At 55.7% G+C, this 20,694-nt stretch overlaps 2 protein-coding genes and 1 long non-coding RNA gene across 11 annotated transcripts; 2 read left to right on the top strand and 1 right to left on the bottom strand.

Moving 5' to 3' along the window:
- Nucleotides 1-615: 615 nt before the first annotated feature.
- On the bottom strand, nucleotides 616-10,082 carry CHRD (chordin). 7 transcript variants are annotated; one of them, XM_057738920.1, is made up of 23 exons: nucleotides 9,931-10,082; nucleotides 9,589-9,692; nucleotides 8,983-9,112; nucleotides 8,716-8,844; nucleotides 8,543-8,642; nucleotides 8,332-8,419; nucleotides 7,834-7,975; nucleotides 7,578-7,718; nucleotides 7,417-7,499; nucleotides 7,193-7,340; nucleotides 6,929-7,035; nucleotides 6,660-6,779; nucleotides 5,873-6,029; nucleotides 5,306-5,526; nucleotides 4,759-4,872; nucleotides 4,167-4,439; nucleotides 3,996-4,089; nucleotides 3,822-3,878; nucleotides 3,445-3,548; nucleotides 2,877-2,979; nucleotides 1,669-1,823; nucleotides 1,404-1,509; nucleotides 864-1,064 (listed from the first exon to the last, which is right to left on the bottom strand). In XM_057738920.1, exons 1-23 carry the CDS (start codon nucleotides 10,076-10,078, stop codon nucleotides 1,009-1,011), a joined length of 2,880 nt encoding a protein of 959 aa, XP_057594903.1. In that variant the 5' UTR covers nucleotides 10,079-10,082; the 3' UTR covers nucleotides 864-1,008. The 7 variants fall into 7 exon arrangements, with proteins under 7 accessions (XP_057594899.1, XP_057594901.1, XP_057594902.1 ...); XM_057738922.1 differs by having other exon boundaries at nucleotides 864-1,061; XM_057738921.1 differs by having other exon boundaries at nucleotides 1,404-1,506.
- Nucleotides 10,083-12,295: 2,213 nt separating this feature from the next.
- LOC130855333 (uncharacterized) lies at nucleotides 12,296-13,754 on the top strand. The gene is made up of 3 exons (XR_009054301.1): nucleotides 12,296-12,350; nucleotides 13,459-13,537; nucleotides 13,675-13,754. It is a non-coding gene; the product is annotated as an uncharacterized LOC130855333 (long non-coding RNA).
- Nucleotides 13,755-13,781: 27 nt separating this feature from the next.
- Nucleotides 13,782-17,404, top strand: THPO (thrombopoietin). Of its 3 annotated transcripts, XM_057738796.1 has the most exons (6): nucleotides 13,782-13,849; nucleotides 14,076-14,203; nucleotides 14,507-14,593; nucleotides 16,112-16,279; nucleotides 16,519-16,599; nucleotides 16,716-17,165. In XM_057738796.1, exons 1-6 carry the CDS (start codon nucleotides 13,837-13,839, stop codon nucleotides 17,091-17,093), a joined length of 855 nt encoding a protein of 284 aa, XP_057594779.1. In that variant the 5' UTR covers nucleotides 13,782-13,836; the 3' UTR covers nucleotides 17,094-17,165. The 3 variants fall into 3 exon arrangements, with proteins under 3 accessions (XP_057594779.1, XP_057594777.1, XP_057594778.1); XM_057738794.1 differs by having other exon boundaries at nucleotides 16,519-17,404; XM_057738795.1 differs by having other exon boundaries at nucleotides 16,536-17,165.
- The last annotated feature ends 3,290 nt before the right edge of the window (nucleotides 17,405-20,694 follow it).

The following is a 20,694-nucleotide window of genomic DNA, read 5'->3' as shown; positions in this document are numbered from 1 at the left end:
ATGAAGAGTAGCCCCCACTCACCGCAGCTAAAGAAAGCCCGCGCACAGCAAAAAAGACCCAACACATCCAATAAAATTAATTAATTAATTAATTTTTAAAAAAAAACCAGGGGTATCAGAACTACGCCCGTTTTCTCCTCTGGCCAGAGCCCCTGTGTATTACCTTCCATCTCTTTCTGCTAGAGAAGCTCAGAGGCCCAGTCAAACTCTCTGCAAAGTAGAAGGCCTGACTGACTTCAGGGTGACAGACCAAATTTTAAATCCTACCAGCAACTGTTCTGAGACACTGTAACACTCAGCAAAAGTGCCCAGGGAAGGTGGCAGGGGGTCAGTGGAAACTAGCATCCAAATCCTGCTTCAGGTTGCCTGAGTTCTTAAGCTCTATTCCATCTCAAAGACAGCCCAAGCCCCTCTGCGGGATCCAGGCATGTCCGCCAGCTGCTGTGTCATCCTGTCCCCTTCCCCAGGTCTCTTCCTGCTCCCCAAGGGTCAGGGGGAAGCCCCCGGAGCCAGTGTCCCTCTCTCCCCCTGCCGACCCTCAGACGCTTCTCCACTGGGGCCCACTCAGGCCCCTGGTCACAAAGGAACAGCCACGAGCCCGAAGACTGGAAAAAAAAAGTTTTAATAAATACAAAAATCTCCAATAATGACTCTGCTCAGCTCAGGGGCAGCAGGAGTGAAGTGGGGGGACCCTTGGTGCTGAGTGAGGATAAATTAAAAATCCCAACAAGCCAGTGACATTATGTACAGAAGGAAAGGGGTTGGGCTTCCCAGGCAGAGGCTGGAGGGTGACAAGGCCGGAGCTGGAGGGGACGTGGCCTTGGTCTGCCCTGGCTGCCCCTCCCCCTTGTGGAGTTGTGGTTCCCAGAGGTAGTGGAGGAGGGAGAAGAGGCAGAAAAGAGGGGCCAGAGGCATTGGGCTTCCCACAGGAGAATGCGCGGTCCTCGGTGCCCCTCCTTCCCCGGCCCAGGCCCCATCCTCTTGGTCACGCGACCTTCTGGCTGCTCCCTAGGAGCCTTCAGCTTCTTTCTCCAGCTCTGGAACTGTCCTGGTCTCTGGGGCTGCTGGAGACAGAAGGGAGTGAACTTTGGAAGAGGAGCAAGGGCGTGGGGTGGCACGGAGGGCACAGCGGAGCTTCTCTGTTCTGGTCCCAGAAAGGTCAGAAGTTTCTTAAGCAAGTCAGCACACACCAGCCGTGTGACTCTAGCCTAGCTGCCTGATTCCCCTGAGCGTCAGAAGTCTCATTCCTGAAGAAAAGGTGATGGAGAACAAGTCCACAAGGCTGCTGTGAGGGGTGGCACTTGCGCAGCAGAGGGCGCTGTTCTGGCACACGGCAGGGGCTCCCTTCCCTCCCAGGTGTCCCACAGGCAGCCCGGAGCAGCTGCCCCAGGCCCCTCACTTACACCGCCGCCGGGGTGTGCAGTGGGAGCAGCAGCGGCTCTCCTTCCCTGGGCCGCAGGACAGTGGCAGTGAACAGTCATCCCGCTCACAGTGGGGAACCCCTGCCTGCTGCAGGACAGACCAGATCCTCAGGGTCCCCAGAGGCGCTGGGGCACAGCGGCCTTCAGCCTCTCGGGGGAAGCCCACCCCCAGGAGCCTGCCCTCCCTGGGAAGTTCCCCTCCCCAGGCCAGGCCCCCAATGCCTACCTCACACAAGCCCTCACTCACCCCACATCTGCAGGTGATACAGCTCATCTCCCCAAAGGGGGGCACCGAAGGGTGCCAGCTCTGGCTCTCTGGGAACCACTGCCCTGCAAAACGGCAGCCCCGTGGCCCGTCAGCCTGCATGGGGTCCCCCACTTGGGGGTGGGTCCCTGACCCCACTGTTGGCAGAAGAGAAGGAGGGAAGGGGGTAGAGGTCAGTCAATGTGAGCTCTGTGAGGGCCATCCAGGTTTTATTTGTCACCTAGCAGTTTCTGGCACTTAGAAGGTGATAAATTTGAAAGGATGGATGGATGGATGGATGGGGGGATGGATGGATGGATGGATGGATGGGGGGATGGATGGATGGATGGATGGGGGGATGGATGGATGGATGGAGGGATGGATGGATGGATGGATGGATGGATGGATGGATGGATGGGGGAATGGAGGGATGGATGGGGGGATGGATGGGGGATGGATGGGGAAATGGAGGGATGGATGGAGGGATGGATGGGGGGATGGATGGGGGAATGGAGGGATGGATGGAGGGATGGATGGGGGGATGGAGGGATGGATGGAGGGACGGATGGAGGGATGGATGGGGGAATGGAGGGATGGATGGGGGGATGGATGGGGGGATGGAGGGATGGATGGAGGGATGGATGGGGGGATGGATGGGGGATGGATGGGGGAATGGAGGGATGGATGGGGGATGGAGGGATGGATGGGGGGATGGATGGAGGATGGAGGGAGGGGTGGGGGGATTGAGGGATGGATGGAGGGATGGATGGGGGAATGGAGAGGTGGATGGAGGGATGGATGGGGGATGGAAGGATGGGGGATGGATGGATGGATGGATGAATGGGGGGATGGATGGGGGATGGGAGGATGGATGAGGGAATGGAGGGATGGATGGGGGAATGGAGGGATGGATGGATGGATGGATGGATGGGGGGATGGATGGGGGGATGGATGGGGGATGGGGGGATGGATGGGACGGGAACTGGATCCTGTCACAGCCCACTAACACATGCACATTCTTTCTGCTGCATGGACCCCTGGCTCCAGGCTAGGCACAGAGCAGTGCTGGGTAAATGCTGAATTAGCTGAGATATCCCTTCCATCTACCCTTACTAGGCATCCCCTCACCATGCATCCCCCCCACCCCACCCAGGACAAGGCACTAAAGAGCTTTATCTGCCCCAAGAAGCCTCTGTGCCCCCCTCCCTCACCTGGACATTGTTTGCAGCAGTCAGTGGGGTTAGCGCGGACAGGCTGGGCACAGGCCAGCCGGGGACACTGCACCTTCTCACAGTGCACCTCTCCAGTGTCCCCCTGCAGGGATGCATTGAGTGAGGGGTGTCAGGAAAAAGAAGTTGCACGTAATCCTCCTGCTTCCTCCCTCTCCTTTCCCATACCTCAAACGTAATATGTCCATGGCCTTTTACTCAGAGGCCCTGGGCTGGGGCTTTTTATATAGCTGAACTCAAGTCCACATTGTGGCCCTGCAAGGTAGGTGCTACCACATCTGCTTATGGGAGAGGAAAGTGAGACTCGGGGATGTGCAGAAAGTGCCCAGGGTTACACGGCGTAGTCAGCTGGCAAAGCCAGGATTCACACCCTAATCAGCCCTTGCACTTTTCCTACAGGAAGCCAACTCTCAAAGCCCAAAGGACTTTTCTCATGTTATTTTGATCCTCGAGCCCTCCTCACCAAGGGGGTTTTCCTCTCCTGGCAGCCCCCTCCCCAGCTCTGCAGACCCGCTGGGTTCCAGCACCAGAGAAGATAGGGCGGCCATACCTTGCAGGTGCAGACAGCGCACTTAATTAAGCCAAATGGAGGCACGACAGGGTGCCACCGGGTGCCCGCTGCCCGCCAGCTCCGGTCACCATCAAAATAGCAGCCTGATGGGGAACAGCGTCCAGCTGCCATTGGTACTGAGTTCATTGGCTGGGCCCACACCCATGGCTTGAGCCTCAGGCCAAGCCCACAGTAGTCTAGCCCCAGGGCCCGTTTGTGGGCCAATGACTCTAATGAAGCCTCTCAGGTGTCACTTGCAACCTGTGCCCCTCGGCCTCCCCCCACCCCCATAAGTACTCTCCCCCACCCATCCCACCCTGGTCCCACCCCACAGCTCCTCTGGATTCCCCACACCTCCACGCACACTTCCAGCTCACCCTCTCCGGGGTCCCTGTTCTTCAGCAGCCCCGGCAGGTCTCTGACATCTTGTTTCTCTGTGGATCCAAAGAAACAGTGAAAGCAGAGGGTGGCCCCCTCCTTTCAGAGGCCCAGAAGCCTCACACCCCACAGCGGACCCTCCAGCATCCTCCCAACTCTTCCAGGGCACTCACCTGGGCACACAGGGCAGCACTGGTCCGGCGCCTGCACGGGGCTTGGGCAGCTGGGTGGCGGGCACACCACGGGGTCACAAATTACCGTGCGCCTCTACAGGGAGAGGTTGGGGGTTGACTGCGATCCTGCCCCAGAACCCAGGCCCCGGTGTGCCCTTCCGGGCCTCCTACCTGGCAGGTGCAGAGCGAGCAGAGGGGGTCATAATTAGGAGCCCAGCGAGCCCCGTGGGGGCGCTGCTGCCCCTCGAAGAAGCAGGTGTTGGGGTCTCGGGGCCGCCCGGGGCCACCAGGTTTAGCCGGCGCTGCGGCATCTGGGCCCGGGCCAGCGGGCGGCGCGGCCGTCTCGGCTGCCACGGCATCCAAAGCCCCAGGCACCCGCAACTCTTCGGTCCCTGCTGCCGCCAGGCGCAGGCCGCCCACCTCGCACTGGTTGGCGATGCGCACCTGAGAGGAGAGGCAGGTCGAGTCAGCACCCAGGCTCCCTCCGGCGTCTCCGCCAGCGGCGGCCGGTCAGCCCAAGACACCCTGAGCACCCCTGTGCTCCAGGAGGATGCTATTAGCCACAGCAATCATCCCAGCGGCCAAGGACGGGTGGGCAGCTGCTGGCCTCTCTAAGTACCTTGTCTGGCTTCACCTTCCCCACCAGCCAGGGAGTGCGTGTGACTCGACCACTCCCAGGGTTCAGAGAAAGCAAGTGACTGACCTAAGACACACAGCGCCAGCCCAACTCAGCCATCCCCACCAGCCCACACCGCCTGCCTACCTGCCCTCGCAGCTCCCCTTGGGGGCTACCCTTGGTGGTGATCAGCAGGGAAGCAGAACCCTGTGCCAGGTGCCGCAGCAGCTCGGGCTCCAGGTCCTTCACCACCCCTTGAGCCTAGGAGCAGACAGAATCAGGCAGGGAGCAAGGTGCTCCAGGGCTGGGCCTTCCGTTCCCAATTCGCGTGTAAGGACGCTGAGGCCCAGGGAGGTGAAGCAAGGTCTCCAGGATAGCAAAGCCCACCAGCAAGCGTGTAGAGTTCAGAAGCCAGGTCTCTCTGGCCCCAGGTCCATGGCAACCCACCCCACGTCGGCTTGGTCCAGCCCACCTGCCCCTCTGGAGGCCCAGGATACTACATACTATCCAAGAGATCCCACCAGAGTAGGATGCAAGAGAGAGAATGGACAATAAAACGCCAAGTCAGATTCACACCCAGGCCTGTCTGACTCCTGAGGCTCTCTGCTTGCTGCTTCCCCAACACAGGCCCACACGGCCTTTCATGCCAAAAAGCAGATATTTTCCAAACTGCCTCCCGCCATCACGTCCTCACCTCTGGGCCATAGAATCCCTTCAGCAGCCGCCGGGGCCCTGGCATCCCAGGAGGCCCAAGGAGGTGGGCAGTGATGGTGCCCTGTTCTGAGCCGCCAAGCCCAGCCAGCAACACTTCATAGTGCAGGTGACAGTGGGTATCCAGGGAGAGCCAGGCGTGCCCTGCTGCCTGGCTCTGCACCGGGGGCAACACCAGGGCTCCTGCCAGGGGCACAGGTAGTGCTGGATCCAGAGAGAGGAGACGTGACAGATGAGAAGGCGGCCTAGAGCAGTGACTCAACCCCGGCATTCCCCATCTTCCCCAACACGGACTCCACGAGCTGGCAGGCACTGTCCACAGGCCCAGGGCTGGGGGAGCAGCAAGTGAGAGCCCTGCACCGTGTGTAGTAACAGGTAGGGTCTCCCGGCAGGGCCACCCTGTACATCCCCACCTTCTCCAGACGCCAACTGGAGCTCAGGCACAGAGAAAGACACCACACCAGGCTCTGGCCCTCTGGCACCATCCCTCACATGCTTGAGTCACAGATTAGAGGACGCCAAAGGGCAGGCAGACCCCTGGAGCACTCACTCTCACGGCGGGCGCTGTGCCCACTGTGGGGCAGGGCAGCCACGTGCCCCCGCAGCTCTCCATCTGGGAAGTCCTTGGTGCCCACGTTCAGGAACAGCTCATTCTGCAGCAGCATATGAGCCCCCCGGGCACCCAGCCCAGGGCAGACACCCACGGCCTGGGGGGCAGGCAAGGGTGAGCCCCAGCTGCAGCCTGCCAGGTCCCGGATGAACCCCTCCTAAGCTTTCACGCACGCCCAAGATTCTGAACCCTTTCCGTGTTTTGTGCCCCCACTAAACCCATGCATACTTCCACACACCAGTAACAATGGATATGAATCTGGCAGGCCCAGGTTCAAGTCTCTTCTCTGCCACTTCCTACCCATGCAACCATCTTGAGGAGTTACGTCACCTCTCTGATCCTTCACTTCATCATCTATTAAATGAGTACTGTGGGGGCCAAAACTAACAGAAACAAGACAACCAGTGCAGTATGTGGCACAATGCATGGCAGCCATTGCTATCATGTTTGTTATTACACGATCTGCTGCACTGGTCTCCCTGTGTAACTCCTTCCACTTGACACGAGCTTCCTGACGACAAGGGGCCACATTTGAGTTTCTTTGTCCTGCAGTCCCGAGCCTGAAGCTCACTAAAAATGTGTCCAGTGAATCAACGCATCAGCGAGAGCCTGTGAGTGAGTGAACGATGCTGAACACCCCTGCCCATCCAACACGGCTCCCCACGGCCCCTGCACTGTCTCCTCTGGTGCCTGGGCCCTGCGGCCCTGCTCTGCCCAAAGCACTCACCGTGTATCCTCCCGGCTGGAGTCCAGCCATGTGGCACAGAACGGTGTGCTGGTTCCTCCGCTGGGGCTTGGTCTCCAGCGTCATGGCCACCACTTCACTGCCTATACCTACCACCTGTACCTGGCAGGCAGGGTCAGGGAGGGCAAATTGGAGGAGCGGAGGAGGCCTGGGCCCTGAACCATTACAGGCCAAAGACCCGCCCTGTCCTGCTGCCCTCCCACCTCCTGCACCCCACCCCCACCCCCACCCCCATCCCCACCGACTCTTACTTGGTAGACCAGGGAGCCGTTTGCTAGCAGTGTAAGGCTGGCTGAGCCGGCTGCACCCGTCTGAACTGGGATCAGGGCATCGGCCCCGCAAAGGACACTTTGCAGGACTGCAGAGAGGCAAGACAGGTGGAGGCAGGCTTGCCCCAAGGCCATCCACACCCCCAGCCCCCAGGATCCCTCCTATACCCACCCTGGCCCCTCCTCTGGCACTTCTCTGTGCCTCAGTTGTGTGTGCCAGGGGTGCCAGGCTTCATCCTGCCTCACCGTCACAGCTCTGCCTGGCAGCAATGTGTCCACTGATGCGCAACCCTGGCCCACTTGCCCTCTCCAGGGCCATCTGCAGCTCCCCCAGCACCAGCCAGTCCATCTCCTGGGCTGTCAGGTTGGGCAGCACTTCAGCAAAGCCTGGCTCCTGGGGGCAGAGCAGGGTATGGTGGGCACAGCAAGAGACCAGAGCAGGTGGCAGTAAGAGCCAGGCCCTCGCTCACCTGGGCTGAGGCATTGGCCTGGAGCTCTCGCAATAGCTTCCCCTGGTGTAGAATCTGGAGCCGCAAGGGAACCTGGGCTGGTCCTGCAATGGCTGCACATGTAGACACCTGTGAGGTGTTCTCCCTGCCCTCCTCACATGTGCTGCCCCCATCCCGCTTACCCCCACTCCTGGATTCCAGCAGCCCACGGAAGAGCAGCAAAAAATGCAAGGAGTCCTCTGTGTCACTGAGAGTGAGTAGGGCAATGCCCCCTATGCCCTGCTGTGGGGGTCCTTCCAGGGTCAGGATGGCACTGAAGGTCTCTGGGGGAGAAAGGACCATGAGAGCCCATCAGAAAGTCCCCTCCTCAGCCCACTCCTTTCCTGGGGGTAGAGAAGACTCCGAACTTCACGTCCAGGAGCTGTGTGCTCCCCTCACCTGCAGCCAGGGCCCGGTGCCGGATGAGAGGCCCCCAGACCTCCCCTGAAGGGTGAGTGGGTGTCACGAGTGCCACATGCAGCTGTTCTGCCCTAAGGAGCCGCAGAGACAACCGAGGCACTGCCCGCCACACCCCACAGACCTGGAGCAGAGAAACAAGGCTCTACTCAGTATGCAGGACAGGCCTGTTGAGAGGCCCATGTCTGGTGAGGAAGGAATATGGGAAGCTGCCCCCAGGCCCTCCTAAGGAAGTTTGAGAAGGAGTCCTGGAGCCAGATGCCAGGGTCCAAATCCTGGCTCCACCACTTACTAGCTGTGTGACCTTGAGCAAGTCACATTCTGCTACTGAGCCTCAGTTCCCTCATCTGTAAAATGGGCATCATAATATCAGTGCCTTCCTCCCACTGGGCTGTTGTGAGGACCCAAGGAGGCAATGCAGAGCATGCTCTCAGCACAGTGTCCAGACTGGATAAGCACTCATAAATGGCATCATCTCACCAGGCCATCTTGGGTGGGGGCCGCAGGGTGTTCAAACAGGATGCTGCCAGTGGAGTCTGAGAAGCGGATTCGGGTAGGGCGGTCCAGCCTGATAATGAGAGTCTCCTGAGCACAGACTCTGAGCCTGGGCCAGAAGCAGCCCTTCCAGCCTCTCCCAATTCCCCCTCCCTGGCCCCCAGCTGACCCCTCCTCCCTCCTTCCCCTTTCTCACCGCCGGTAGGAGATGGAGAACCGCAGACTAGAGCGCAGCAGTGACACTCGGGCTCGTGCCACCGCTTGCGACCTTGGCCCTGTCAGCAGTGCCACAAAGTCTGCGAAGGAAGGAAGATGTCTGCAGCACCGTCACCCGCTGCTGCAGCCGAACCCCAACCAGCCCCTGCCTACCCGTGTGGCCGTCTCCACGGCCCCGATCCTCAGCTCCAGGCTCCCCACGGTCGCTGTAGCTTCGGTGCTCTGGGTCCCGCGGATACTCGAAGGCCAGGCCTGTCGGCTGCTTTTCCGGACCGCTGCGCTCTGCACCGGGGGTGGGGGACGCGGGTTTCAGCTGCGCACGGGGAGGGCCAGTGGGCCGCTCCATTCGCTCCATCCGCGTGGCCCAGGACCAAGCATCGCGGCCCTGCCGCCCTCCTCTCACCGCGGAGCGGGCCTTACCCTGGGGGCAGGTCTGGCAGCAGTGTCCGGGCAGCTGGCGCGGCTGCCCGCAGGCCAGGGGTGGGCACTCGGGTTTGATGTTCTTGCAGCTGACCCTGCCCGCGCCCCTCGCGCGGCGACCCCACTGAGGCTGCTCGCAGAGAAGACGGGAAAACCAAACCGAGTGAGGGCAAGACGCCAATTGGTGAGACTCAAAGGCAAGCCGGGAAGAGGCACCGGACCAGGGCAAGGTCGTCCCACAGAGACTGCTCTGCTTACATACAAGCTGCGTAGCTCTAGACAAGTTTCTTAACCTCTCTGGGCCGTAGGGTCCCTATCTGAAAAATGGGAGTAATGACAGTATCTATCTAGCATGGTTGTACTAGGAGTTAAGTGAGAGACGAAATGGAGTTGGCAAAGAGCCTGACACAGTGGGCGATCAATAATAGGCAACACCTGAGAGTTGAAGGGGGTCGCGTCCTCCCCCCTTACTCCGTCAGAAAAGCATCCCAAATGTCTGCAGACTGACTTCTTCCTCTTCAGCAACTGCGAGTCCACCCGACGCCCCAAGACCCCAGCGCTCCCCGACCCGCGAGGGCCCCGGCCACGGCCCCTGGGTCCACTCACCGCCTCGCAGGCGCACAGCACGCAGCGCATCACCCCGAAGGGCTCCCCCAGGTCCGGGTGCCACGTCTCGTCCAAAGCATAGACCTTCCCGCCGAAGGAGCAGCCTGCGGGGACGGGCTTGGCTGGCGGCCGCTGTCCCGCGCCTGCCGTGTGCCCGCCCCGGGCGCTGCCGGCCGGGCCCGGGGTCCCCAGGCACGACGCGCCCCGCGGCCCCCCGCCCACCCCTCCGGGCCGCCCGCCGCGCCGAGCCGAGCCACCTGCGCCCGGCGCCCCCTCCGGGCGGCCGCAGCCTCGCCCCGAGCCGGACTCCCCGCCCGCGCCTCCCCCGGGGCGTCCCCCTACCTGCTGCTCCCCGGATGGGCAGCGGCTCCTTCTCCGGCCGGATGGGCAGCGCGGGGTGCTCGGGGCTGGCGCCCCGGGCCGGCCGGGAGCCGAGCCACAGCAGCCCGAGGAGCAGCAGCGGGGCCGGCGGGGCCGGGAGGCTCGGCATGACGCGAACGGGACAGCTGGGGAGGCGGGCGGGAGGAGGGAGCCGCAGAGGGAGGAGGGAGGTGGGAGGAGGGCCGGGCCGGGGGCGGTGCGGCGGGAGGGGGCCGAGGCCAGGGCCCGAGCGGTGCGGCGAGGGGCTCGTCGGGCGGCCGCGGAGTCGGCGCCGGGCCGGGCGGGGCGGGAGGGGCGGCCGGGAGGAGCGCGGGCGGGCGGGCGCTGACCCGGGCCGTACGCGGCTCTAGTGCCCCGGGCGCCGGCTCTGGCCCGTTTTATGCCCGGCGCCCGGCGCCCCGGCCGGGGGCCTCCTCCTCAGCAAACGGGGCGGCGGCGGCGGCTCGGCGAGGGGCCGGGCTGAGCCCGGGGGGTCCGGCCCAGCAGCAGCGGCCCGGATCGCGAGTGGGGGAGGGGAGGGAGGGGCTGGAACCGGGCAGGGGAGGAGGGAGGGGCTGTAGGGGAAGGGGGAGCGCAGGGGGGAGGGGGAAGGGAGGAACCAGGGGGCGCAAAGAGGGGAGGAGAGGCGGGTCTGCAGCCCCCACCCGCTGCCGGCGGCCGCGGGGCAGCTGGACCAGGAGGTGCGTGTCCGGCCCAGGATGGGAGCCCCGGGCCAGGGAGGGGCAGAGACGGCCTGAGGCCTGGGCCGGCCACTACGCTAGGACTGGGTTCCTGCCGGAAGGATGAAGAATTGTCTTTAAGGATGACAACGTGCAGGAAAGGCCCGTCAACTCATCTTAGCCTGACTCTGGGCCCAAAGCACCTCTCAAACCCCACACCACTCTCACTTCCTAGCCTGTATCCCTACCGCTTCTCTGAGATCTCTCCTCATTCCACTGTTCTCTAGGACAGGAACTTAGCCAGAAACAGACAGTATCTCCTTTCTGTCTGGTGATAGTGTGTCTCTCCCTACTGTTACCTGTGCTCAGGCCCATCCAACCATCATTGTTCCCAGCCTGGCACACTCTCCCACCCTCTTCCTTCACCCAAGGGACCCTCTGCCTCTCCACCCTACCCGCAACCTCTTTTGTCTTGATTTCCTGGTCATGACAGCCTCCCTGCCCCCTCCCACCCCCACACTCCCACCATCCTCCCAACCATCCCAGCACCCTCCTTCCTAATCTTGGGAGGCATCTCGTCTGGCTGAACTGGAGAATTCCGGGATCTAGGCCATACTCCTTAGCAGACAGCCCCATCCTTGGGAGGAGGAGCAGGAGAGAGCCTGAGGAAGAACTGGGGGGTGGGGGGGGTGCGGGGGTGTGTGTGTGTGTGATGGGAACAAGGTCAGCCCAGGAGGCCCCTGAAGACAGACTGTGGGGAGAGTGGGACTGAGGGGAAAGCAAAGGAACTAGAACCAGGGCCAAAAGAAGAGGGGGGCCAGCGGGAGGTATTTGCGGGGGAGGTTCAGCAGCTGTCTTTCCTAAGACAGGGACACATGGGCCTGGTTATTTCTCTTGTCACATGTGGAGTGGTAAGAGATGCAAGAGGGAGAAAGACGGGGCAGGCCAAGAGGGCACCAACACAGAGATAAGTGGGCTTAGCCGTTGGAGCCACTGGGCCCCAGCAGAGGGGTACCTGAGCCCATCTTCATCCAGCACACACATACCCTCACCTTGAAGTCCTCCCAAACTGTCCAAACTGCTTCCTGGTAACACTGACCCCTGACAGGGTCTTCTCTAATACAGGCAATACCCACATTCCCACTTGCAAAGGAGGAATAAGACACGACCCCCAGAGGGTTATCGGCAAGAAAAGCAGGAAAGCAAGCGTCCCAATAGATTTTAGCAGCAGGTGTGCTGTCTAGGGAAAAGAAATTTGGACAGCCAGGAACTGAGAGACCCACCAGTCTAAAACCAGAGCTCTGTGCTTCTTCCTCAGGGACAAAAATGTCCTGCCAGATTCCTCCTGGAAAAAACCTGTTTCCCTCCCATCGTCTCCCACAGCCAGGTCCCAGATTTCCCATCTCCTAGGAAAAGACAGATCCCCCTATTCAAATCCTCCGTGTGGCGTGAGTGGGTGGAGGAGCTGGGCTCAGCTAGTGAACCATGGTCCAGGCAGGGGCTCCAGGTCCTGCGCGGGTGGGAGGAGAAGGCGTCACTTCCGGGGGCCATTGCCCGTGTCTAGTGGCTCCCTGCTCTCTGATTGGGCAGAAGTGGCCCAGGCAGTCGTGTGACCCCACTGCCCTGGAGGGGCTATGCCCCAACGCCACCTGTGTTCCTACCCATCTGCTCACCAGAGTGCCGCCTGCTCTGCACCTGGGTCCTGGGGCCCTTCTCCACCCGGTGAGTGGCAAGCAAGGTCTGGAGTTAAGTGAGGGTAGGAAGGACAGGAAAGAGGAATTGGGCTCTCTGCTGGGGGAGGGGCAGGCAAACTGGAACCTACAGGCACTGACCTTTGTCGAGAAGAGTGTAGCCTTCCCAGAATGGGAGGAGCAGGACAGAGCAGGGGTAGGGGGTGGGGTGCTGGGTTCTGAGGGACGGATCACAGACGTGGTGGAATACAGCACAGCTGTCGCTGGCCTTAAGGAAAGGGGACATGGGCCCAGGGAGAAAATAAGAATGGAGGTGCTTTTTGGACTTAGGGAACATAGCACCAAGCTGGACACAGCCCCAATCCCCATTCTTCCCAGTCATTCCTAGTTAGCTTACAAGGTTCTGAATCCTGGGGCTGGGGAAGCTGGGCCAGGCAAGCCAGGGCACAAGGAGAGGGGAATGGGAGGAGGGCTCATGCATGTTGACAGACCTACAGGAAATCCCAATATTGAATCAGGTGCAGGCCTCTTTGCACAACTTGTGAAAGAAGGAGGAAGCCATGTGGGGGGTCCTGCAAAGGAACCGGAAGGGGTCTGCAGAGGGGGCAGGGAGGAAGGTGCAGGCTATGAGACAGATATGGCGGATCTCTAAGGTGAGGTGAGCCCTGTAAGATGGGCATCACCTCATCCAACAGGTGCTCATTCCTGGGCAATTTGCTTCAGGAAGGAAGTTCCAGGACTGTTAGCCCATCTCTTCACCTTGGATAACCTAGTATTTCAGAACTTGGGGTGCAAAGAAAAACTCCAAGAGGCTTTCTATGTTGGGGTAAATAGAAAAAGAATGAGAGGTTAATTTCTCCCACACCACCTTCTCAATCTTCTAATCACTGACCTTTAGTAGTTCAGTTTTACTTTTCCCCAATTCCCCTCCTCAGCCCCACTCTCCAAGCTATCCCTGAGCACATTGTACGTGTTTGGTAGCTCCTCATCCATTTCCAATCTCTTCTCCAGGCTTGTACCACAATAGTTCCATTCTCTATCCCCATCCCAGATTTTCTCCAACCAAACAAACAGGGTTGCTCAGACTCTGAGGCCAGTTAGATGTGTGTGTATATATCCTGTCCTGCTGTTCTCGGCAGGGGGCAGGGGCACCAGCGCCACCTCGGATGTACGGAGGAAGCCTGACAAAGAGGAGACGCTGTTTGCTACAATCACAAGGTGATGTGGGAGCAGTCCGAGCGTTAGCAGTTCTAGGCTGGTCAGTGTCTCACACCCTCCCAGCATCTGCTCCCCCAGCCAGGCAGAGTGTTTTCCTTGAAACTTGATTAAATGTTCATTATTCCTGTCACTTGCAGGATAGATGCTAGACCCTCCTCCTTGGCCCACCTGTGCCCCACCTGTGCCCCACCCCACTCTGCCCAGAAGTGCAAGAGCCCAAGCCGCCTCCATGGCCCCAGGACGGATTCAGGGGAGAGGCCCCATACAGGGAGCCACTCCAACCAGACAGCCTGGCCAGAATGGAGCTGACTGGTAAGAAAACCCTCCAGAGACCTAGGGCCAGATCAGAACTTGGTAGAGAGGAAAGAGAAAGATGTGCTGGAGGGGGGGGGGGACCCCAACCTCCCAGGAATAAGTCCTTTGAGCAGCAGATTCCCTGGATTCCAGATCTAGGTCCTAAGTGGGAATTCCTGGACCACCGCCCAACAATGATTTCTTCCTTATCTACCCCTTTCAACCTCACCTCTCCACATCTAAGAATTGCTCCTCGTGGTCATGCTTCTCCTAACTGCAAGACTAACTCTGTCCAGCCCGGGTCCTGCTGCCTGTGACCCCCGACTCCTAAATAAACTGCTTCGTGACTCCCATGTCCTTCACGGCAGACTGGTGAGAATCCCCAAGCACTCTGCCCTCTATCCACCTAACTGGTGAGATACCCTCACTCCCATCACTTCCTCTCATTCCCTGATCCAATCACTATTCTTCCCATATTGTCTTCAGTAAGACCCCCCCTCCCCACCCCCCGATTACCACCCATTTACAAGGATTATGGTTTACAATCAAACCCTCTCTTAAAAGCTCTAGTCTGGTTATATTACTCATGGAAGCCTATCCTAATAACTGGGCCACCATAATCCCCTCTACTTCAGCGCCCTCTCACCACCACCCCCCACCAATCTTTTTCAACAGAACCAGTGCCCAGACGTTAACCCTTTGTCCACACCTGTCCTGCTGCCTGCTGTGGACTTTAGCTTGGGAGAATGGAAAACTCAGACGGTAAGAAAGCCATCCTTTCCCTTGGTGCCCCTAATCCTGTCTTCATCTGTTTCCCACTGATTCCCATGGATTTTTCAAAATTCCTGAGCTCCCTAAAAAGATCTCACCTTCAGCTTGGCCATCTTAACCCAATATACATTCTACTCTGGGGATATCCTCTGGACAAGAGGATGGCTGGTGGTCCAGTATGTTAAATAGAGTCAAAGCTGACCGCCATGAAAAGCTGTATAGAAGTCTCTCATTGCCATGCCTTTGACTTATATCCGTTCAGCCATCTTAAGTTGGTGTGAAGAAGCAAGACCAATCTGTCATCCTCAGATGACACAAAACTGGGAAGCACAGCTAAAATAACAAAAAAAAAAAAAAAACAGAATTAAGGTTCAAATTGCTAAAAGGCTAGGTCGAAAACAAGGTGAAATTTAAGAGATGTATATACAATCCTAGATGTGTAAAGTAATTGAATAAAGTCCTATTCCAGCTTTTAGGCCATGGTGCTCCTGCTTCCCTCATATAAACTTCTAGCCCTAGTATTTACTATGAAAAGGACCTGGGAGGGTTGGATTGACCCCAAACTTAGCATTTTAACAACATTATTGAAGTAGCTACTTAAAAAGGTAGGGGTCCTATGTGGCTTTGGATGTTTAACACCCACATTGTAGAAACATCCCTAAAAAACTCTATTCTGAGTGGACTGCACTTAAACTACTGAAATGAGTACTAGCCATCCTCTTTAGACACATGCTAATTTACTCAGAGGGACCATATTAAACTAGCATGTTTCCAAAAGGAGGAAGCAACCTGAACAGTGAGAGGTTAGAAAATATGCTATGGGAGAAATGGTTTTAAAAAAATAATAAAGCTTGTGTGATTAGCTTGGAGAAGAGTGTCAGTCTTGTGGTAGAGCATGAAGTGCTTTAGTCTGAAACTCAGGAAACCTACTAGCAGGAGCACTGCTTAGAAGTTCAGCTTCTCTACCCTCAAGATCCCTAGAATTCCCTTGCTTCCCTCAGGTCTTCTGGGGGACTGGGCCAGGGCAGAAGGGCAATAGCTAGTGATCCCTTGTATTTCCAGCTCTGCCATTTATCAGGAAGCCCCTTCCCTTCATCTTTATAATCTTTATGATAGTCATATCTACATTAAGTTTTTAAAAAATCATATGATCCTGATTTTATAGCAAAAAGAGTAGATTTGCAGCACTAGAGACAAGAGGTAAAAGCTGTAATAGGGCATATTTCAGCATAATGTAAGAAAAAATATAGAGAGAGCTTTTCTTACTGAAATTACGTGTAAGACCAGGCTGGGTTACCAGACACTGGTTACCGGACACTGGAGTTATTCAAGCAGAGGCTGATGTCCAATTGTCGGGAGACTGAAGGAATTCCTGTGCTGGGTGGGACCTAGGTCCTGTCCAATTTTTAGCTCCTATGATTCATTCTGCTGGCTACTCTTACAGGCTCCCCACCCGCTATTAGCATACCCTTTGAAGCTGTCGACTTTTCTCTTCCATCTCTTTCCCAGGAGCACACCAAGGCACAGGACGTTCTGGGAGCCACGACCCTTCTGCTGGAGGCAGTGATGGCAGCGCGGGAACAACTGGGACCCACTTGCCTCTCATCCCTACTGGTGCAGCTTTCTGGACAGGTCCGCCTTCTCCTTGGGGCCCTGCAGGGCCTCCTTGGAACCCAGGTAAGTCCCCAGTCAAGGGAACTAGAGAAGCTGGCTTTCTTTTCTGACTCAGTCCCCTTAGAAGACCTGAGGGAAGAAAGGGGAATTCTAGAAATCTTGAGGGTGGAAGAGCTGACCTGCTAAGGAGTGCTTCCTCCAGCCACAAAGCCTGGGTTCTGGTACCTTATCTTTCCCACATAGACTGGGAGGCATGATATCTGGACCAGGTCTCTGGCCTCAGGCCCATCCTCTGCCCTCAGCTTCCTCCACAGGGCAGGACCACAGCTCACAGGGATCCCAGTGCCATCTTCCTGAGCTTCCAACAACTTCTGCGAGGAAAGGTGCGTTTCCTGCTGCTTGTAGTTGGGCCCACCCTCTGTGCCAAGCGGGCCCCACCTGCCACAGCGGTCCCAGGCAGCACCTCTCCATTCCTCACACTGAACAAGCTCCCAAAGAGAACTTCTGGATTGTTGGAGACAAACTCCAGTGTTTCAGCCAGAACTACTGGCTCTGGATTTCTGAACAGGCTGCAGGGATTCAGAGCCAAGATTCCTGGTCTGCTGAACCAAACCTCCAGGTCCCTAGACCAAATCCCTGGACACAGAACACACAGACCCTTGAGTGGAATTCATGGACTCTTTCCTGGACCCACACCCAGGGCCTTAGGAGCCCTGGATATGCCTCCGGACACTTCAAACATGGGCTCCCTGCCACCCTATCTCCAGCCTGGAGATTCTTCTTCCCCAGCCCATCCGCCTCCTGGACAACACACACTCTTCTCTCCTTCACCCACCTTGCCCGTCCCCACAGTCCAGCTCCAACCCCTGCTTCCTGACCCCTCTGCTATCACATCCAACTCTACCAGTCCTCTTCTAGTTGCAGCCCACTCTCACTTCCGGAATCTGTCTCAGGAAGAGTAAGGGACTCAGACGCTGCCAACATCAGCATCGCCTCCCATGTACAATCCCCTTACTCAGAGGAGAGGCCCTGGGAGACAACTGCAGCTATACAGGCATACCTCATTTTATTGAGCTTCATTTTATTATGCTTTGCAGATACTTCATTTTTTACAAATTGAAGGTTTGTGGCAACCCTTTGTTGTCAGATGATGGTTAGCATTTTTTAGCAATAAAGTATTTTTTAATGAAGGTATGTACATTGCTTTTTTAGACATAATGCTATTGCACACATAATAGACTACAGTATCATGTGAACATAAGTGGGAAACCAAAAAAACCCCCAAAATTTGTGTGACTCACTTTATTGTGATATTTAGTTTACTGTGGTGGTCTGGACCAAACCCACAATTATCTCCAAGGTATGCCTTTACCAGATTTTCTGCTTTCACCTGAAACCTAAAGCCCTGGTGAAGGGAGACAGGAAGAACAGAAAAAGTGTAATTTTTTAGTATGTGCCATAAAACTTCAAAGGCATATAGTAAATTACACCTTTATCAATATAGTAAATTATGCCATTATCAATATAGTAAATTATGCCTTTATCAATATAGTAAATTATGCCATTATCAATATTAAAAATATTGATAATGTTTACTAATGCAGTTAGTTATCTCTGATCTACCTTTGCACAAATTTACAACTTATTAATTCTCTATATATTCTTTTTCATACCATAATTCCACAAAGGCCTGGCTTGGCCTAGCTTCTGAACAGAGGTATAGCTTATGTCAGAGAGAAAAAGAGCTTTGGTTTTCTGCTCAGAATTAAGGTTAATCTCTTTACCCTCTTTATTATCATTCTTAAGGGGGCTCTGATCTCCTTTTCTTAGGAGATCCTTACTCTTGAGAAATGAATGTGAAGTCTCTCAGAAAAGCAACTGACAAAACTGAGACTGTATAAATAAAGAATAAACAAGAGGACCCAAAAGCTACCTGAAAAGCAAGAGGAAGATGTTCTTCTCATGGGCAACACAGACCCCCTCCCTGAGAAAAAGCTAACAGGAAGCTTTGGAGAGCCTTACACCCCAGGTAAGGAAGGTTGTGCAGACAGGTCAGTCAAGACAAGATGAGACCTGGATGTGACAGCTGAGCAAACAGCCAGCACCTCAGCAGCTCAGCAGGAAGCTGCACCAGGCACGGGTTCCTGCCTCCCTCCTGTGGAGGTCAGGGGGAAATGCAGAAGGTGGCTTGAGTCAATCTCCTAGAGCTCACACAGCAGGAGCAACAAGTGCAAGTCAAGGGCAAGCTGAAGGCTCATTTCCCAATTCCCAGAAGTGTATAGTATCTAAAAAGCAACATCATAAACTCTGTCAGGGGATTTCTAAGAAAAGAAGGCAAGCTTATGGAGCTTTCTGAATAAATGCCACCTTGATGCTTAGGAAGAAGAGGTTTATATTGCCCCAGGCACTCCATTGCAAAGGTCAACACCACCTCTAGATGCTCCTGCAGTAAAACTAATGGAAGCTTTTTCCTTTCCCACCTCAACTTCGCAAAGGACAGGAAAAGCTACCGTGTAGGTAGAGAAGCCAGAAATCTAGGGTTCCAAACACTACCACAAAACCCCCAGGGTCATTAAAGGCATTCCAAAATAGTAGAAGGAAAGCCAGTGTGTCAGGAACTTTGTGCACATTACCTGTTTTAACACTCACACATCTCTATAAGGTAGGTATTATCATCTCTACTTTACAGATGAGGAAACAGGCTCAGAGAAGCTAGGCAAGTTCCCAGTGGTTTCACAGCCTGTGAACAGGAAAAGAAACACCCTACACTGACTTAGTGTGGAGCCCATACACTCCCCAGTGTGGTGCACTGTCCAATATATCAGTCAGTGACTCTGTTTATTGGAAAAAATTTCCAAGTCCTTAAGGAGTACACATCAACAGTTAAAAGAGTTCTGAGTAGAAAACCAAAGCTCTTGGTGGGGTGACCAATTTAGGCATCTCCAGGTGTCCCTCTCTTTCCTTCTCGTCATGGACAGAACAGTTGCCATGGAGAAAAAAATCAACAAATGCACAAAGCTCAAAAGTGCTGTCCAAATCTCAGATGGTGTCAGTTTCTGTGTGAAAGAGAATCAGTTCATCCACACTACCAATTCCAGCATGGAGTCAAGGGAATGCTAAGTGGAAATTTTAATTTACTGAAATATTAAAGTAGGTTAAATCTAATGATCAAATGAAGCACTTTATAGCACATGAAAGCCAGCACCCAGTACAAGCACCCCAAAGGGACCAGAGACAAAGAATTAAGCGTTTTCGGGACAGTCAGCTGAGAGACAAAGATGGCAAAACTGCAAGAAGTATGTAGCCAGAAAGTTCCAGGCATCCAGTACTGGCATTTGACTTTACCCTAGGGCAAATGCAAATAACTCTTGGGCTTCTCCAGTGGAAACTAACTTGCCTCTATTGAGCGCCTAACTCTTTCCCAAATCATTCTGTCTGGCTGATTCTGTCCCTTCTTCCCTTTACAGAAAAGACAAAAAACTGTTAGAACAAGGACACTCTTAACTCTATTCAACTGTATGCCAGTTCTCATTCTTCTGCCACCCCAGGGACGCTAGGACAGTCTGCTACGCTACCCTGCAAACTAGTATCGGTAATGAGGTTCTCCCTTTCTAACGTAAATCCCTCCTTCTCAAACCCCTACAAAAAAATTTGACTGCACAGAAAATGTCCTAGGATTCCATAAAAATTCATCCCAACCCCCACTTCATCTCCTATTCCCTCTCCCCTCACTCCCACCTCCACAGTAAAGCAAAAGAAACACCTTTTCCTCCCCCCTGCAGAGGCCATTCATTTTCAACCCATTTCCCTAAATACTATTTCTAACACCTCCTGTAAAGACCTGAAAATGATGGGGAAGGAAATACCCCAGGCATCCCAGCAGGACAACCAGCTCCCATGGCAAAACCAGGAGATCAAGAGACAACTGCTTAATACACACTTACAATCTTTCTGGATTGTTACCCTGAACTTTCTAGGGGAAATCAGAGTCCCATGTACTTTCTAAGACTTCAAATGCCAGGCTGAAGACCCAACTCTGATGCTGGAGTCCTTGTAAGCATCACCATTTCCTCAACTTTGTTCTTCCCCCACTGTTAAATTAGTGACTGCAGTCAGGCTGCTGTATGTCCCAGGCACTGTCACTGAACTGCCAACCTCATTGGTATTGCTGCCCTGTCCACTTCACTGGTCTGTGCAGCAGCTCCCTGTGCAGTGTCACTGGTAAAAACCACCACCACTTACCCTTCCTCCAGGTCACCATTAGAATGTAGAGCAGAGAGGTAGCTCCTCCACCTGCTTCCATAACCACTAAATTGTTCCTCCTCTCCTCCACAGAGTCGCGTCCCATGCTTGTGTCTATGCAAGCAACTCATTCAGGTCAACGTGACCTGACTTCCTGAGAGACTGAAAGTGTTGGAAGAACATGAGCAGGGCTCTTGCCTATTCAAAATTCTATGCCAAATGGGTGGTGGCCTCAG

This window comes from Hippopotamus amphibius, chromosome 6 (genome assembly GCF_030028045.1).
Source record: "Hippopotamus amphibius kiboko isolate mHipAmp2 chromosome 6, mHipAmp2.hap2, whole genome shotgun sequence".
In the NCBI taxonomy this organism is placed as follows: domain Eukaryota; kingdom Metazoa; phylum Chordata; class Mammalia; order Artiodactyla; family Hippopotamidae; genus Hippopotamus; species Hippopotamus amphibius.
This window is presented reverse-complemented; position numbering and strand designations above follow the sequence as displayed.

Excerpts from the sequence above, each read along its gene's own strand:
- CHRD (XM_057738916.1), bottom strand. The coding sequence starts at position 10,078 with ATGCCGAGCCTCCCGGCCCCGCCGGCCCCGCTGCTGCTCCTCGGGCTG. Across the intron at positions 7,719-7,833 it reads GCACCGGGCCCTGGCTGCAG|AGACCTTCAGTGCCATCCTG; the intron begins GTGAGGGGAGCA and ends TTTCTCCCCCAG. Across the intron at positions 7,036-7,192 it reads TGCCAGGCAGAGCTGTGACG|TCCTGCAAAGTGTCCTTTGC; the intron begins GTGAGGCAGGAT and ends GCCTCTCTGCAG.
- THPO (XM_057738794.1), top strand. Across the intron at positions 14,204-14,506 it reads ATGTCCTTCACGGCAGACTG|AACCAGTGCCCAGACGTTAA; the intron begins GTGAGAATCCCC and ends CTTTTTCAACAG. Across the intron at positions 16,280-16,518 it reads AGGGCCTCCTTGGAACCCAG|CTTCCTCCACAGGGCAGGAC; the intron begins GTAAGTCCCCAG and ends CTCTGCCCTCAG.